The sequence below is a fragment of the Salmo salar genome, chromosome ssa26, assembly GCF_905237065.1.
Source record: "Salmo salar chromosome ssa26, Ssal_v3.1, whole genome shotgun sequence".
NCBI lineage: Eukaryota > Metazoa > Chordata > Actinopteri > Salmoniformes > Salmonidae > Salmo > Salmo salar.
Genome location: NC_059467.1, coordinates 35,105,105 through 35,123,209, shown reverse-complemented (window position 1 = coordinate 35,123,209; position 18,105 = coordinate 35,105,105). Strand labels below are relative to the sequence as shown.

The 18,105-nt window shown below is 42.5% G+C and overlaps 2 protein-coding genes across 3 annotated transcripts in view; one reads left to right on the top strand and one right to left on the bottom strand.

Moving 5' to 3' along the window:
• Positions 1 to 7,835, top strand: part of ankdd1a (ankyrin repeat and death domain containing 1A) — a 53,822-nt gene extending 45,987 nt beyond the window's left edge. The window contains exons 11-15 of the mRNA XM_045708863.1: positions 1,936 to 2,034; positions 3,825 to 3,920; positions 4,158 to 4,359; positions 6,384 to 6,515; positions 7,553 to 7,835. Coding sequence (XP_045564819.1) covers positions 1,936 to 2,034; positions 3,825 to 3,920; positions 4,158 to 4,359; positions 6,384 to 6,515; positions 7,553 to 7,614 — 591 coding nt within the window. The 3' untranslated portion in view covers positions 7,615 to 7,835. The remainder of the gene's footprint in view (positions 1 to 1,935; positions 2,035 to 3,824; positions 3,921 to 4,157; positions 4,360 to 6,383; positions 6,516 to 7,552) is intronic.
• A 3,084-nt stretch (positions 7,836 to 10,919) lies between these two features.
• Positions 10,920 to 17,415, bottom strand: LOC106587639 (maspardin). 2 transcript variants are annotated; one of them, XM_045708584.1, is made up of 9 exons: positions 17,267 to 17,415; positions 16,810 to 16,874; positions 16,346 to 16,507; positions 15,265 to 15,345; positions 14,628 to 14,773; positions 13,999 to 14,107; positions 13,660 to 13,767; positions 13,298 to 13,438; positions 10,920 to 11,715 (listed from the first exon to the last, which is right to left on the bottom strand). In XM_045708584.1, exons 2-9 carry the CDS (start codon positions 16,870 to 16,872, stop codon positions 11,599 to 11,601), a joined length of 927 nt encoding a protein of 308 aa, XP_045564540.1. In that variant the 5' UTR covers positions 16,873 to 16,874; positions 17,267 to 17,415; the 3' UTR covers positions 10,920 to 11,598. The 2 variants fall into 2 exon arrangements, with proteins under 2 accessions (XP_045564540.1, XP_045564541.1); XM_045708585.1 differs by having other exon boundaries at positions 16,810 to 16,934; positions 17,267 to 17,403.
• Positions 17,416 to 18,105: the final 690 nt, after the last annotated feature.

The following is an 18,105-nucleotide window of genomic DNA, read 5'->3' as shown; positions in this document are numbered from 1 at the left end:
AGGCTTCGCGCCATGGATCATCACTACAGGCTCTGGGCCATGGATCATCACTACAGGCTCTGTGCCATGGATCATCACTACAGGCTCTGTGCCATGGATCATCACTACAGGCTCTGGGCCATGGATCATCACTACAGGCTCTGGGCCATGGATCATCACTACAGGCTCCGGGCCATGGATCATCACTACAGGCTCTGGGCCATGGATCATCACTACAGGCTCCGGGCCATGGATCATCACTGGAGGCTTCGGTCCATGGATCATCACTGGAGGCTCACCGGACTGAGGAGACGTACTGACAGCCTGGTACGTGGAGCTGCCACAGGGCGTACCAGGCTGGAGAGACACACTGGAGACTGGGTGCGTGGAGCAGGCACAGGGCGTACCAGGCTGGAGAGACGCACTGGAGACTGGGTGCGTGGAGCAGGCACAGGGCGTACCAGGCTGGAGAGACTCACTGGAGGCCGGGTGCGTGGGGCAGGTAGAGGATATACTGGGCCGTGGAGGCGCACCGGAGGTCTCGAGCGTAGAGCTGGCACAACCCGTCCTGGCTGGATGCTTACTTTCGCCCGGCAAATGCGGGGCGCTGGCACAGGACGCACTGGGCTGTGAATGCGCACTGGCGACACAGTGCGCGGAGCCGGCGCAGGATATCCTGGACCGAGGAGGTGTACTGGAGACCAGGAGCGCTGAGCTGGCACCACCCTTCCTGGCTGAATGCTCACTCTAGCCCGGCGAATGCGGGGGGCCGGCAACGAGCGAACCGGGCTGTGAATGCGCACTGGAGATACATCGCGCATCACCGCATAACACGGTGCCTGACCAGTCACACACTCCCCACGGTAAGCACGGGGAGTTGGCTCAGGTCTCAACCCTGACTCCGCCAATCTCCCCGTGTGCCTCCCCAAAAGATTTTTGGGAGCTGCCTCTCGGGCTTCCGTCATTGCCGAGACTCCCGATCTCGTCGCTGTTCCTCCCTCGCTGCAATAACCCAAAACCGGGTCAGGACGCAGCCCAGCAAAACCCGTAAGCCCAAACGCCGAACGGCAGAGGAAAACTCAAATCCCCAACCTACAATACAATGACACAATAATCCTGCACAATCCCAAACCAAAACAGACAGACTAAATACCCCCACTAATGAACTAACACAAAACAGGTGATAACATAAAACAGACATCACCAAATGAAAATGAAAAGGAGATCGGTGGCAGCTAGTAGGCAGGCGACGATGACCGCCGAACGCCGCCCGAACGGGGAGAGGCGCCACCTTCTGTAGACGTTGTGACACTATCTTCAAACTCCCTGTCGTAAATCAAACAAGGCACAGCGTGCTTGTAATTCCACATCTTTTAATGAGGTGAAACCGAACAAAACAATAAACAGGTAAACAGAAAAGAACGTGACGCAACTGAGGCGCACACAAAACACACACAGAAATAATAATTACCCACAGACACAGGTGGGGGAAAAGGCTGCCAAAGTATAATTCCCAATCAGAGACAACGATAGACAGCTGCCTCTGATTAGGAACCATACTCGGCCAAAACACAGAAATACACAACATAGAATGCCCACCCCACATCACACCCTGACCTAACCAAAATAGAGGAAATAAAACGTCTCTCTAAGGTCAGGGCGTGACATCATCGTGTACCTTAAAGTGTCTGTATCGATTCTGAGTCATCGTGTTGCGTGATAACCCATCATGAGTTGGCTGTGATCTGTGTTTGACGTTTGTTTACATTAGCATTGAGGTAAAGACCATAGAACAGAAGGCTACTTACTGTACAGTATACTGCCATAACACTTGTAACACTAATGACCTAATTCGTCTATCTCTTTCTTTTTCCCCTCTCTCTTTCTCTGTCTCACTCTCGTTCTTTCTCCCTTTCTTTTTCTCCCCCCCTTCCCTCTCTCCCTCCTTCCTTACAGAGGCTCCAGACAGCCCTTCACATCGCAGCAGAGCATGGAAGACAGGACATCGCTGAGATGATCCTCATAGCTGGGGTTAACCTCAAACTACTGGATAAGGTATTTGATTTAATCTAATTTTAAAGCGTCATTTTTTAATCTTGTTTTTTATTTACCTTTAGAAGTGAAGTGATCCATTAAAACATGACGGAGCAAACAAGAACGCCTGTATGTGGGAGTTGTAATGGATTGTTAATAAAGTGTGGATAAAAACCTCTTGAAATGTGTTATCTAATTTCCAATGTGGTTGGAAAACTGATTGAGGGTATCAATCACTAAAGATATGGTATCTAAAGCGTATCAATACAGATAATGTGTTTCACTTACAGTCACACTTGCAATAAAGATTCAATAATGTCAACTTTATTTTCCTTGATGGTAAAATTGCATTGGAAACAATGCTGTGTATTAAAATAACCTCATATAATACAAACATTTAACATCAGACATCCCAACACACTTAAGCACAATTTCTAAGAAAGCTTCTATTTTCAAATCTCATCAGTCTGGCACAGCAGACAGTCTGGCACAGCAGACACTTCCTCCTGTGCGTAATAGCCCCTCATGGGCTCTTTGTGTAGTATGGGACCAGCCAGTGTCTCACTGGTTTAATGAAATCATTTCCCCTATTCCAGTTAGCGTGTGTTTAAAGGGCTCAAGCATTATTGAATTCCAGTCTGAAGACTATGCCAGGATCTTGTTAATCAGAGCACACCGGAGAAAAACATTTTGCAACAGAAAACAATAACAAGTATTTCTTATTAGACAAGTTTAGGTAGTACCTCTCATTTCACTGTTTCCCCCCGAATTAGTGCTAATGAACTGGACCCAGGACCCAGGTGAATTAGTGCTAATGAACTGGACCCAGGACCCAGGTGAATTAGTGCTAATGAACAGGACCCAGGTGAATTAGTGCTAATGAACTGGACCCAGGACCCAGGAGAATTAGTGCTAATGAACAGGACCCAGGTGAATTAGTGCTAATGAACTGGACCCAGGACCCAGGAGAATTAGTGCTAATGAACAGGACCCAGGTGAATTAGTGCTAATGAACAGGACCCAGGACCCAGGTGAATTAGTGCTAATGAACAGGACCCAGGACCCAGGTGAATTAGTGCTAATGAACTGGACCCAGGACCCAGGTGAATTAGTGCTAATGAACTGGACTCAGGACCCAGGTGAATTAGTGCTAATGAACTGGACCCAGGACCCAGGTGAATTAGTGCTAATGAACAGGACCCAGGTGAATTAGTGCTAATGAACAGGACCCAGGACCTAGGTGAACTAGTGCTAATGAACTGGACCCAGGTGAATTAGTGCTAATGAACTGGACCCAGGACTCAGGTGAATTAGTGCTAATGAACAGGACCCAGGTGAATTAGTGCTAAAGAACAGGACCCAGGTGAATTAGTGCTAATGAACAGGACTCAGGACCCAGGTGAATTAGTGCTAATGAACTGGACCCAGGTGAATTAGTGCTAATGAACTGGACCCAGGTGAATTAGTGCTAATGAACTGGACCCAGGTGAATTAGTGCTAATGAACTGGACCCAGGACCCAGGTGAATTAGTGCTAATGAACTGGACCCAGGACCCAGGTGAATTAGTGCTAAAGAACTGGACCCAGGTGAATTAGTGCTAATGAACTGGACCCAGGACCCAGGTGAATTAGTGCTAATGAACTGGACCCAGGTGAATTAGTGCTAATGAACTGGACCCAGGACCCAGGTGAATTAGTGCTAATGAACTGGACCCAGGTGAATTAGTGCTAATGAACTGGACCCAGGACCCAGGTGGTGTACTGTGTGTCATATTGAATCCAGTGTTGTGGCTGTGTGTTGGTATTCTCAGCAGGGGAAGACTTCTCTGGAGGTGGCAGCCAGAGGAAACCATGTCATCTTAGTGGACATGATCATCAAAGCAGACCGGTTTTACAAGTGGGAAAAGGTACGTTCATATTTAAAGACAAATGTAAAAACTCTTTCCATCATTGAACTGCAAGGTAGCGCCTGCAGCTCTACTTTGTGCATGTTGAGATCGACTACTTTAGGGCTTCGCAGCTGTACCAGATCATCACGATTCCGGAATGAGTGTTTTAGTATTTCAGAATCAAATAGCAGTCTGCGTCTCAGCCCAACTGCAATACAGTCAATCTCAAACACACACCCTTTCTTTGTGTACCAGGACAACGTGATTAGCGATGGTGATTCGTGGCTGGGGAAGCAGCTGAGCTTTAAACAGGACCACCAGGTGGAGACCCAGCACCTGCGCTCTGTCACGTGGAGGCTGGCCACCAAAGACCTGTCCCGCGGGGAGTGGAAGAGCCTCGCACAGCACTGGGGCTTCACGGATGCCCACATACGCTCCATAGAGCAGCAGTGGACAGGTGAAGCATTGGCTTGGTCTAGAAATAACCCCCAGAGCCTAGCTCGTTGTAATTTTCAGATCTGAAGCAATCACATACAGTGGGGGAAAAAAGTATTTAGTCAGCCACCAATTGTGCAAGTTCTCCCACTTAAAAAGATGAGAGAGGCCTGTAATTTTCATCATAGGTACACGTCAGCTATGACAGACAAAATGAGAAAAAAATTCCAGAAAATCACATTGTAGGATTTTTTATTAATTTATTTGCAAATTATGGTGGAAAATAAGTATTTGGTCACCTACAAACAAGCAAGATTTCTGGGTCTCACAGACCTGTAACTTCTTCTTTAAGAGGCTCCTCTGTCCTCTACTCATTACCTGTATTAATGGCACCTGTTTGAACTTGTTATCAGTATAAAAGACACCTGTCCACAACCTTAAACAGTCACACTCCAAACTCCACTATGGCCAAGACCAAAGAGCTGTCAAAGGACACCAGAAACAAAATTGTAGACCTGCACCAGGCTGGGAAGACTGAATCTGCAATAGGTAAGCAGCTTGGTTTGAAGAAATCAACTGTGGGAGCAATTATTAGGAAATGGAAGACATACAAGACCACTGATAATCTCCCTCGATCTGGGGCTCCACGAAAGATCTCACCCCGAGGGGTCAAAATTATCACAAGAACGGTGAGCAAAAATCCCAGAACCACACGGGGGGACCTAGTGAATGACCTGCAGAGAGCTGGGACCAAAGTAACAAAGCCTACCATCAGTAACACACTACGCCGCCAGGTACTCAAATCCTGCAGTGCCAGACGTGTCCCCCTGCTTAAGCCAGTACATGTCCAGGCCCGTCTGAAGTTTGCTAGAGAGCATTTGGATGATCCAGAAGAGGATTGGGAGAATGTCATATGGTCAGATGAAACCAAAATAGAACTTTTTGGTAAAAACTCAACTCGTCGTGTTTGGAGGACAAAGAATGCTGAGTTGCATCCAAAGAACACCATACCTACTGTGAAGCATGGGGGTGGAAACATCATGCTTTGTGGCTGTTTTTCTGCAAAGGGACCAGGACGACTGATCCGTGTAAAGGAAAGAATGAGTGGGGCCATGTATCGTGAGATTTTGAGTGAAAACCTCCTTCCATCAGCAAGGGCATTGAAGATGAAACATGGCTGGGTCTTTCAGCATGACAATGATCCCAAACACACCGCCCGGGCAACAAAGGAGTGGCTTCGTAAGAAGCATTTCAAGGTCCTGGAGTGGCCTAGCCAGTCTCCAGATCTCAACCCCATAGAAAATCTTTGGAGGGAGTTGAAAGTCAGTGTTGCCCAGCGACAGCCCCAAAACATCACTGCTCTAGAGGAGATCTGCATGGCGGAATGGGCCAAAAAAACAGCAACAGTGTGTGAAAACCTTGTGAAGACTTACAGAAAACGTTTGACCTGTGTCATTGCCAACAAAGGGTATATAACAAAGTATTGAGATAGACTTTTGTTATTGACCAAATACTTATTTTCCACCATAATTTGCAAATAAATTCATAAAAAATCCTACAATGTGATTTTCTGGATTTTTTTTTCTCATTTTGTCTGTCATCGTTGAAGTGTACCTATGATGAAAATTACAGGCCTCTCTCATCTTTTTAAGTGGGAGAACTTGCACAATTGGTGGCTGACTAAATACTTTTTTCACCCACTGTAGGTCTAAGTGAAAATGCGATTTTTTTTTTCCATCTAGCTTTCTATCTGATTTTAAGGGAGCTTCCGCCATATTGCTTACATTCATATGATTCCTTCAGATCTGCAAACACCAAAGAGCCTAAGGAATAAGGAGTTAGCAGCCTGGGTGGGCAACTAGCCTTTAGGTTAAAGAGGCTGACCAGTAGCTAGAGGGTTGCTGGTTCAACCTAGAGGGTTAATTGACAGATCCCAGGTACCATCTCCTGCCGTTGTGCCCTTGAGCAAGGCACTTAAGCCCAGAACTGTCCTTGTAGCCCACCTATTTTATATGATAACTCTCTTATGACATTCACATATGTTAGGTACAAAGAGCTTCAAGGAGCATGGGCACCGTATGTTGCTGATCTGGCTGCATGGAGTAGTCATCGCAGGGGAGAACCCAATCAAAGGCCTGTATGAGGGACTGGCGGGGATCTCCAGGACCGACCTAGCTGGTGAGTCAATGGAACGGGGGACGGGAGTCAACACCCATCAGGTATTCGAACCTGAGCACCAGGGGTTGTCTTTAATAGGCACAATGGGCAAAAAGCATTTTTTTAATCAAAAACAACAATGGATGTTCTTATCGGACTGTACTGTCCTATTGTTGTCGCTCATTTCATGCCTACTGAACACTGCCCAGCTTCCCTCTAGACCACACTGCTGTCTAGCCTGGGGAAGGTAGTTGTCCAAAAGCTTTATGACCATATTATGCAGTGGTGTAAAGTAACTAAGTAAAAATACTTTGAAGTACTACTTAAAGTACTCTATCTTTTGGTATTTGTTTCATTAGCCCATTGTTGATATAGTCCTAAAATGTTTTGCATGTCAGCAATGAAGTTTTCATGATATATAAAAGTACAGAAATACAGCCGGTAAGATGCATTTTTCATCATACGATGCTGCGTTTTGCATCATGTGATACAAAATTCATCATACCGGCTGTATTTCTGTACTTTGAAAGGGTATCTGTACTTTACTTTCTTATTTATATTGTTGACAACTTTTACTTTTATTCTAATACAGTCCTAAAGCAAATATGTACTTTTTACTCCCATACATTTTCCCTGTCACCCAAAAGCACTGGTCACATTTCGAGTGGTCAGGTAGGACAGCAATATAATCCAATTCACGTACCAATATAACACGTTTTCATCCCCTACTGCCTCTTTTCTGGCGGACTCACTAAACACAAATGTTGCGTTTATAAATTATGTCTGAGTTTTGGAGTGTGCCCCTGGCTGACTGTACATTTTTAAAACCAGAAAATTGTATCATCTGGTTTGCTTAATATAAGGAACTTGATGTATAGTATTTACTTGTACTTTTACTCAAGTATGACAATTTAGTACTTTTTCCACCACTGATATTGTGGTTATTAATTACATAAGTACATTAAATGCTGGTTTGACAATCTTTTATCATCTCTACCAGTAATGGTCCGTAGGTCAACTTGAATGAACAAAGAAGTTTCCTTTTTCTTTTTCAACAGAAAGCATCAGACAGAAGGCAAATGCAGACACAAGCTCTCCCAAGAAATGCACCGCCATGTGAACAAGTCCATCCTGAAACACACTGATATACTGCAGGAATAAATGCCCATTCCAGGGTTCAAAACTAAAAATTGTGTCTGAATAAAGTTAACACACTGAACAAAAATATAAATGCAACATGTAAAGTGTTGGTCCCATGTTTAATGAGCTGAAATAAATGATCCCAGAAATGTCCCATATGCGCAAAAATCATATTTCTCTCAGATTTTGTGCACTAATTTGTTTACATCCCTGTTAGTGATCCTTTCTCCTTTGCCAAGATAATCCATCTGCCTGACAGGTGTGGCATATCAAGAAGCTGATTAAACAGCATGATCATTACACAGGTGTACCTTGTGCTGGGAACGATAAAAGACCACTCCAAAATGTGCAGATTTGTCACAAAACACAATGCCACAGATGTCTCATGTTTTGAGGGAGCGTGAAATAGGAATGCTGACTGCAGGAATGTCCACCAGAGCTGTTGCCAGAGAATTTAATGTCCATAAGCCTCCAAAGTAATTTGAGAGAATTTGGCAGTACGTCCAACCGGCCTCACAACCAAAGACCACAGGTATGGCGTTGTGTGAGCGAGCGGTTTGCTGATGTCAACGTTATGAACAGAAAGCCCCATGGTGGCGGTGGGGTTATGGTATGGGCAGGCATAAGCTACAGACAACGATTGCATTTTATCGATGGCAATTTGAATGCACAGAGATACCGAAACGAGATCCTGAGGCCCATTGTCATGCCATTCATCCGCCGCCATCACCTCATGCTTCATCATGATAATGCGCGGCCCCATGTCGCAAGGATCAATACACAATTCCTGGAAGCTGAACATTTCCCAGTTCTTCCATGGCCTGAATACTCTCCAGGCATGTCACCCATTGAGCATATTTGGGATGCTCTGGATCTACGTGTATGACAGTGTGTTCCAGTTCCCGCCAATATCAAGCAACTTCGCACAGCCATTGAAGAGGAGTGGGACAACATTCCACAGCCTTATCAACTCTATGTGAAGGAGATGTGTCGTGCTGCATGAGGCAAGTGGTGGTAAAACCAGACACTGACTGGTTTTCTGATCCAAGGTATCTGTGACCAACAGATGCATATCTGTATTCCCAGTCATGTGAAATCCATAGATTAGGACCTAATTCATTCATTTCAATTGACTGATTTACTTATATAAACTATAACTCAGTAAAATCTTAGAAATTGTTGCATGTTGCATGTTGCGTTTATATGTTTGTTCTGTATATACAGGTATTTAATGCTTATGGAGGCACCCATGTTAATATATCTAATATGTTATGGTGCCCAGCAACCTGTAATTCGAACCCTGGATCAGTCAAGGATCCATGTTTGTTGTTAGTCAGTGTTTTTCTCTAAATTCAACTGAATTAAATGTTGAGTTTTTGTGTGCAGTGGGGGGGGGGGTGCACTGTAAATGTGAAAAATAGTTGCTCTACTGGTGCAGGTGCAATGAAAAGTAATGTTCTACTGAGTCATTATATTTCCATATTCAAGGCAAGGGCTAACTATCTAGGCACCATGCATTTAAGACCACTTGTTGTTTAGCCTAAAAGGCAAAGAGGGCATAATAAATTAACAATCACTATCTTTTTCATGCCTGAAAAGAAAACAAATATTCTACCATTTAATTATTTTCATTTTTTCATACCTGAGAAGTAAAAAATGTTTTCTCTCTACATCTGCCATATTAATAGAATGCTTCTTTCAATGTTTTTCAATGTTTTACTAGCGATAGAGCACTTGTTTTATACTGCTTTCAGCTGTGTTGTTAAGTATTCCATATTGCTCTCTTCTGTACCGGCCTCCCAAGTTTTCTGAACAATGTTTTTTTTTTTTTGCATTTTCATTGTTGAATATAACAAACAGTAAAAACACCAAGAAATCAGCTTCAATTGACTTTAATTTGGTAAATCTGTTCCCAATTATTTCCAGGAATAATAGAGACACGTGATAAGCAAGGTCTGAAAGTATGTTATATTCCAATATTATATCTGTTTGGGCTTCTTGCAGTTCATTTGCAGTTTACAAATTATTTGTAATTACACTACCGCTCAAAAGTTTGGGTTCGCTTAGAAATGTCCTTGTTTTTGAAAGAAAAGCAATTTTTTGGTCCATTAAAATAGTATCAAATTGATCAGAAATACAGTGTAGACATTGTTAATGAGGCGACTCCGGGATGCTGGCCTTCTAGGCAGAGTTGCAAAGAAAAAGCCATATCTCAGACTGGCCAATAAAAAGAAAATATTAAGATGGGCAAAAGAACACAGACACTGGACAGAGGAACTCTGCCTAGAAGGCCAGCATCCCGGAGTCGCCTCTTCACTGTTGACGTTGAGACTGGTGTTTTGAGGGTACTATTTAATGAAGCTGCCAGTTGAGGACTTGTGAGGCGTCTGATTCTCAAACTAGACACTCTAATGTAGTTGTCATCTTGCTCAGTTGTGCACCGGAGCCTCCCACTCCTCTTTCTATTCTGGTTAGAGCCAGTTTGCGCTGTTCTGTGGAGGGAGTAGTACACAGCGTTGTACCAGATCTTCAGTTTCTTGGCAATTTCTCGCATGGAATAGACGTCATTTCTCAGAAGAATAGACTGACGATTTTCAGAAGAAAGTTCTTTGTTTCTGGCCATTTTGAGCCTGTAATTAAACCCACAAATGCTGATGCTCCAGATATTCAACTAGTCTAAAGGGCAGTTTTATTGCTTCTTTAATCAGAACAACAGTTTAACTGTGCTAACATAATTGCAAAAGGGTTTTCTAATGATCAATTAGCCTTTTAAAATAATAAACTTGGATTAGCTAACACAACGTGCCATTGGAACACAGGAGTGATGGTTGCTGATAATGAGCCTCTGTACACCTAAGTAGATTAAAAAAACAGCAGTTTCCAGCTACAAAAGTAATTTACAATATTACCAATGTCTACACTGAATTTCTGATCCATTTGATGTTATTTTAAATGGACACAAAAGTGCTTTTTTCAAAAACATGGACATTTCTAAGTGACCCCAAACTTTTGAACGGTAGTGTATGTTCCGGCCCCCATGACCATCCGCTCAAGAAAACAATAATCATCCTGTGGCTGAATGTAGTTGATGATTCCTACAATAGACCAACCCCCGGCATCATGGAAAACGTTCTATCAACATGACATCTTGTGCATGATGCATTTATTGTGCTTTACATCATTCCAGCACAAATATGATGTAGGCATTCATAACAGCGTATAACAACCTATATAAATGCATAGAAAGTTGGTTGAAATTACACAAAAACCCCACATGGCAGGGCATGTTTTCAAGAAGGCTTTATTCAATTACAAATGAAATATAACATTATACATCATTTTTTCCGACTAACATCCTCAGCTGTATATCTAATCAGTGCAGGTTTTCTAGCTTACCAAGTATCGCCACGGTGGGCAGAGTTAACCATAAACATAGAAGGAAAAACATGGAATTCAAAAGTGCAACATCAATTAAATGCATGAGATTTATATCACATAAGGCAAAAGGTTCATAACATGGCATCGTATGGCATTTCTTCTCTCAAAGCAACATAGCCAATTACGCTCTATTTACAGTAAAGTGATATTAAAATATATTTTAACTGTAAAGTAAAAATAGTATCAGTTCAACTTGTGGATTGATTGTATTCAATATCGTAGAAAAAACAGAAAGGAGATCAGGTGAAGAGATGACCTTTTTTAACAAGTGGATCCATAGATCCGTGTGTGTGACCAGTAGTGGCGACTGGGTGGTGATGATGGTTGAGATCATAGAAATACAGAAATAGAATTCAAGTCATTCTAATTTCTATGGTTGACATTTTCTTGGCTGTTTTGCTGGTCAGGGAAACGTAGTTCCCATAGTTCTGCCCCACAGAATCAGAATCAGCCAATCCAATTCTATGGTTCTGGCCTGTCGGTCAGAGCTGGGAGAGAGGAGAGGGTGCTAGGTAACATAGTCACGTCATTGGTCGTTGGCGCTATTCACCAGGTGGCTCTTCTGCACCTCCAGCTCCTCGGCGCTCACCATGTCCGAGTTGATGGCGGCGTACCGCGTCCCGTGGAACTGCCGCAGGTGAATCTGAGGAGAGGGATCGAGACAGAGACAACATGTTCAGAAATCGTCCATATGAAGTTACTTACAGGAAGCCTCATGACCATCCTTACAGAATGTAAGCTTGAGATCAGGATGATGGTACAAGGCTAACTTGCAGGTACAATAAGTACAGTCATGACAGAAAGAGCGGTAACCCCACACTGTTGAATGTTCTAACAATTCTCAGACTTGTACATCTAGTAGTGTAGCCTCGTTAATGTATTAAACACATGGGGGTTTGTGATGAATCCAGCAGTGCAGGCTCCTGCACATTTCTTATTGCCATTTCATTGTGTTACTACTATGGTGCCATTTCTACATTAACGAGGCTACACTACTAGATGTACAAGTCTGAGAATTGTTAGAACATTCAACAGTGTGGGGTTACCGCTCTTTCTGTCATGACTTTAATGACCTGCCAAGTTAAATACAATTTTAAAAATAAACACTGGTAGCCGGGATCAACTCTTCACATTTCCCGAGAAAATAAAATGACAAGACCTGAGAAATTACAACAATGTCGCACTAAAGCAATTCCACAAAATACACAACATGCGCAGCAGCAAATATTGGCAAAAAATAAAATAGCACATTATCCAAACAGGTTTTCACATGGAAATCTTGTGCATAATTGACACCGCCGGACTGCACATGAGACCCGAATGCAGTTTAGATTTCTCATCAGAACTGAAATTCGATCCCGGTCTGACCGAAGCCCGGTGAGCTGAAGCCTGAGCCCTACTGATAAGTAAAGTCTGACATCACAGAAATTAAATGGCAAAAAAATGAATTAAAAAAAATTCTAGAAAACTGTATACTGATATAAAGTGGTGTTGAGAACACGGCGGAGGCGGGGCGGCAGCAGAGTGAGGAGGAGGAAACAGCCATTGGGCCTAGAAAAAGCGCAGATAGAAGAAAACTCACCTTAGTTATGATCCACTGAATGATGACAATATTGGAATAAAGTAGGCTAATGCAATTGAAGGCATGTATCAAATTCTTGCTTATACTGAAACTCCCAAAGTCATATCCAGCCGTTATACTAATTTAAAGCAATAGTCGTGTGTGGTCACCTAGATTATAATTTCAGCACCGTTTTGATTGGGACAGCGCCATCTAGCTGCTTTGAGACAAGCGTGGGGGACTCCTCGAGATTAATCATTCTATGTCAGATATTTGTATTCACTGAATCTCCATTTGGATATTTGGTAACAATTAGGCTGGGAAATGTTAGCCACGTTGAGGTGAGAGCGGTATGAGAGTAGAACAGTTGACACTATCATCATCAGCCGAGTCTGAAATATACAAGATAAACATCCTAAAGTGGTAAGATGATGCCACAGCTTCCTCTCCAGGCTAACCCAACCAGACGCATCTGTGCTACAAAATACATTTTGATGACAGACATCACTTTCTTATGAATTTCTGTTCCTAATACAATGTAAGCGGAAAGTCACATCACATATATATCCCCTGACATGAAATATATTGTGTAATATTAATCATATCAGTTTGGTGGTTTAAATGGTAGTTTGTGTGTCTTTTCTACCAACTCTGATGTGCTCACCTGTATGTACAGGTTGACCTCAGCACTCCTACACAGGTAGGGGAAGTTTCCACCTGTTTTGAGGTGAGCCCGTCTGGCATTTGGATACAGCTTATACATTTCCTCTTTCGCCTCGTGTGACAGGGCACTCTGGTCGAACACCTTTAAACCAAATGAAACGCGCACACAAACAAGTAGTACACACACAGTTACACACATACACAGTCGCAACATATGCATAAGCACAGAACACATCCAGGTTACAGCTCCAACGACCCACCCACAAGCCACAAAACAGCCAATCCCTACTGATATGTAAAGTGAGATGTACAGTAAACAAGAATGGAAATAAAATGCTGCAAATGAACAGCAGTTCCTCCTACATCCATAATGGTAACGGCCAGGTCCTTTATCTTGTGAGGCTCCACGTAGGAGTTCTGACAGTTGAGTGTTAGTCTGGAGGCTAGCTCACCCTGGTTCAGGCTCTCCAGCTAGGGAGGGGGGGGGGGGGAAAGAGAGAAAGGGGTGGAGAGAGAGAGAGAGAGAGAGAGAAGGGGGGTGGTGAGAGAGCGAGAGAGAGAGGTGGTAACTGTCATACCTCATCAAAACCCAAAATATGCATCTCTGCTGTGAATTTGAGTGGTTACATTTCTCTAGACAATCCCTCAGCTGTTTACCAAAACAATTTCAGATTACCCCTTTAATGGAGGTCTGGAACTTACTCTGTCGACCATAAAGTCGATTGCGTCGGCCATCTTGGAGTCGACAGGTCCTTTAGCGAAGTTCCCCAGGACAATCTTCTTCAACATGAAGGCGGGCATCAACCAAAAACTGGAAAGCAAGAAATAACATGGCGTCCCTGTATGAATGACTCAGAACAGGGATCTACAGGTAGAGAATAGAGAAACTTCTGTGGCTCAAAGCTAAATGGTAAGGCTAAACCAAAGACAAGACTGGCAAACATGTAACTTTAATGAACTACGGAGGCCTACACGTTACACATATTACATTTGTAATGACAGACCATAAACAAAGGCTATGTTTGGCGTTTTGACAAACACCTGGGTCGCATTCAGCAGGGTAAAATGTTGCCTTTCTGACATGTAGAGAAAGGAATCGTGTCAGCTCTATTCATGGCATTTCTATCTGCACCGCTCCACAACATTTGTCCACTGAACACGACCCTGTTCTTCCTCCACCGCACGGTAAGGGTAAAACAGGGTCTTATTCATTAGGCACCAAATGGAACAAAACAGACACACAGGGCAGGACTACTTGGACTTGTCCAATAATAAATGCTTGTTTTCATTTTGCTACAGTGTTCCTTAAGGAATACAACCCAGGACTGTACCTGTTGGCTGTCAATGTCTGGTTGAAGATAGAGGTGTCACTGAAGGAGTTGCACAGGATCAGAGAGTGGACTCTGGGAGACTTGTGTGTGTGCTCGGCAAACTTCTGGGCCAGGAAGCCGCCCAGAGAAGCACCAAATAGATGGACCTATAACAATAGAAATAGTCTGACACGTTACTTAAAGCCTTAATGCATTATGATGCACTTAGAATACATGCTTATGACACGCCTTATAATGGAAGTCCCTTATGTCTCATAATGATCATGACTATATTGAACATTTGCTACATAAATTATAATAAGACAATTATAAAAGGCTCATACATGTTTATAACAAGTAATAATGTATTATGTAATAATAACATTAATATAGTAATAATATGGTCCTGTATGGCTCAGTTGGTAGATCATGGTGCTTGCACCGCCAGGGTTGTGGGTTTGATTCTCGGGGCCACCCATACGTAAAATGTATGCAGTATGCACGCATGACTAAGTCACTTTGGAGAAAAGCGTCTGCTAAATGGCATATATTATTATATTAAAACCGCATTATAGCTGTCGGTTTTGCATAATTCCAGGTCATACCATTGTAAAACCATAAAAAACTAGCGTTACAAGTTTTCCATGGTAATACAAACCTTGTCCAATTGCAAGTGATCGAGAAGCTTCCGGAATCCATCACAAAACTCCAAGAGATCCCAATACACAGGATACTGCAGCTAAGCGAGAGAGGGGGAAAAAAAGTATGTTTCATAAACCTTAACTTGTATAATATAGCCAGTCTAGGAACCCCTGGGGCTAGTTTTTTTAAACATTTAGATCAAAATGGTCCTGTGTTGGGTAAACTTCTTCCGCTTCGGAAGTGTTTTATCCTTGTTTTTACATACAGTTCAAAAACAAAACAAAAACAAATCTCTAATAGCTAAAAGCACTAGATGAACCTAGCAGCTACAGAGAAGCAACCGGAATCAACTCTATGCCACTCAGTGTGATGTTAATGTCATGACATTCAATGGTGCCTGGGTCAAATAAAAATCACTTGGAATATAGCCTAGTGAAAGATGTCTACTCCTACATCAGAATAGACTTGTATTGTACCCTGGCTGGTCTAGAGGTAAAGCCTCCAGCACACGTCTTTAGTATCAGCATGGGATCAAATCCAGCCTACTGCCCTTTCACACAACCTCCCTCTATCTTTCCCCACTGCCATTCCCTCTTACTATTTGGTCAATAAAAATCTAAAAACACCTTTATGAACCTATAGCACAATTAAAACTATATACCAGCTTCATAAAGATGCTTATAAAAGCATTAGACTTAATTACACTCCTCAGTTTTGCTTGTCTTACTGTTATATTAGTTATATTAACTGTGTAGGTCAAATGTCAAAATACCAGCATTCGTTAGACGTGATCTTTCATCCATTGCTGATCAATTCTAAATTCTCACCATACAGTCCCAATACAGTTTTACCAAAGTTCTTCATATAAAAGGCTTTTCATTTTCAATTCCAAACACAGAGGATGGCCTAACAGCCAAAATGTTTGCTTTGCCCTGGAACACTGAATAAATCAGCATCACATAGCCTGTAGAGTGGACCCAGTCTGGTGTATCTAATACTCCAAAAGAAGGGCCTTGGTCATTTGACTGTGGATGATGAATATCTTAATGAATTGAAGATATTACAAGCCATAAAGGTGTTCTTTCACAGTGACTCACTGAGATGACTCTGTAGCCCCAGCCTGTCAGGGCTAAGACCTGCTGGAAGAACACCTCTGCTGTCCCACTCACAGGGGGAAGGAATATGATGGGACACCTGATGCTCTTTGGGCCTGCGTCATACAAGGACCACACCTTGCTGTCATCGTCGTCCACTATAATCTAGAGAGATGATACAGAGGTGAAACATTAATGTACAACCCATAAATGCAAAACATTCCATGTAATATTATAGCAAATTCTATAACAAAGAACTGTGTTTCTAGATGGGATCACATCAATGGAAGGGATATTTAAGAATACTGTGGTGTTGGACTCGTCAATGTCAACAAACTGAAGATATATAGTATAACTGTTCAATTAAATATTACTGTATTGAGTTCATACGGGCTATGCAACTGAATCAACTGTAGTGATAAAGCTAGCTAGGCTATTGTGGAGTGCGATATGGTGTTTTTGCTTACTTTCTTCAGTGGCACTGTGCTTCTGAACCAGTTGTAATCAGGAGATATTCTTATCTCCTCCATTTCTGTGGATACAAGAAGACGAAGGCTAGTATGCAGCTAGTAGGCTGGTATTAAGTATCCTCCTGTTAAAGGAAGGAAGGAAGGAAGGAAGGAAGATGATGATTCTGAAACTGATCAGCCATCCTTCAGCGTGTGCTTGTTGATGAGGGGGGGGTTGATGAGAACCGTCAGCTAACACCAGTTTGCATTTATTTTATTTGGCTAGTTTGTCGCATGTCTCTGTCTAGTTCGCGTTAGCCATCCTAGCTAACGTTAGTCACCACTCGTGATGCATACTTAAGCTGTAACGTTAGCTAACGACGGTACGATTTTCTCTACACAAAGTTATTACCTGCAAACCGATGATCAATGACAAAAACTAAAATATGTAAAAAATACATAGGGTCAATATTACCGTGTTTGCTTTGGATATCATTCACCGTTTAGGTCCACTTTTATCCACGGATTAGCAACATTTTATTTCTCGTTCTGAACAAGTCATATGACATTACTTGCACGCACTTCCGTGATGCTCAGGGGCGTGTTTCAACATTCTTAAAGGACTTTCTTCCTCTCCTCGTCTCCTTTACTTCATGATTATTGATCTCCTAAAACCACAGACTTCTATTAAAAACCTAAAGCCTAAAACCTTTGTCTATACATTAGAGAAAATATGGACATATGAGACCAATGTATACATTTTGTTCACCAAGATTTTACAATAGGACATGGTGTGTTCCCTTTTAGGCTCATATATCTACAGCGAATAGTCAATGGGCCAGACCAAAAATGTGTCCACTTTGAGGTGTCAAAGGTTTGATGGCATTCAATTGTTCTATGTTTTTCACATCTTTATATATTTTGTTTTCTGGGAGTCTGCAATAGAATGTTCGCAGGCTGATAAAGGAATGTTGAGACAAGTTGCAATGTTCACATGCTCATTGAAAATGACTGTATCAAACAAACAACATTCTATTGGATCTCTTAAAAACCATGGGATTTGGTACATTTTTGCCTTCAGATCTAATGATTTACTTAGACTGACTCATCATTGAAACAACGATGTAACAAACTACATATTTGTTTTAGGGAAATTGGTTATAATGGGAAATGATACAAGTCCAACAGATCCGAAGCTGGTAGCGTATTTGTTTATAGTTTTATATATCCACCTGTAATAGTCTGTTGTACACTGAGTGTACAAAACATTAGGAACACCTTCCTAATATTGAGTTGCGCCCCCTTTTGCCCTCA

What these genes read in the sequence shown, in the direction of transcription:
- LOC106587639 (XM_045708584.1), bottom strand. Translation starts at nt 16,872, where the DNA reads ATGGAGGAGATAAGAATATCTCCTGATTACAACTGGTTCAGAAGCACA. An exon ending in CAGACATTGACAGCCAACAG is followed by an intron (nt 14,108 to 14,627) that starts GTACAGTCCTGG and finishes CTTGCTTTCCAG; the next exon opens with TTTTTGGTTGATGCCCGCCT. An exon ending in TCGACTTTATGGTCGACAGA is followed by an intron (nt 13,768 to 13,998) that starts GTAAGTTCCAGA and finishes CCCCCTCCCTAG; the next exon opens with CTGGAGAGCCTGAACCAGGG.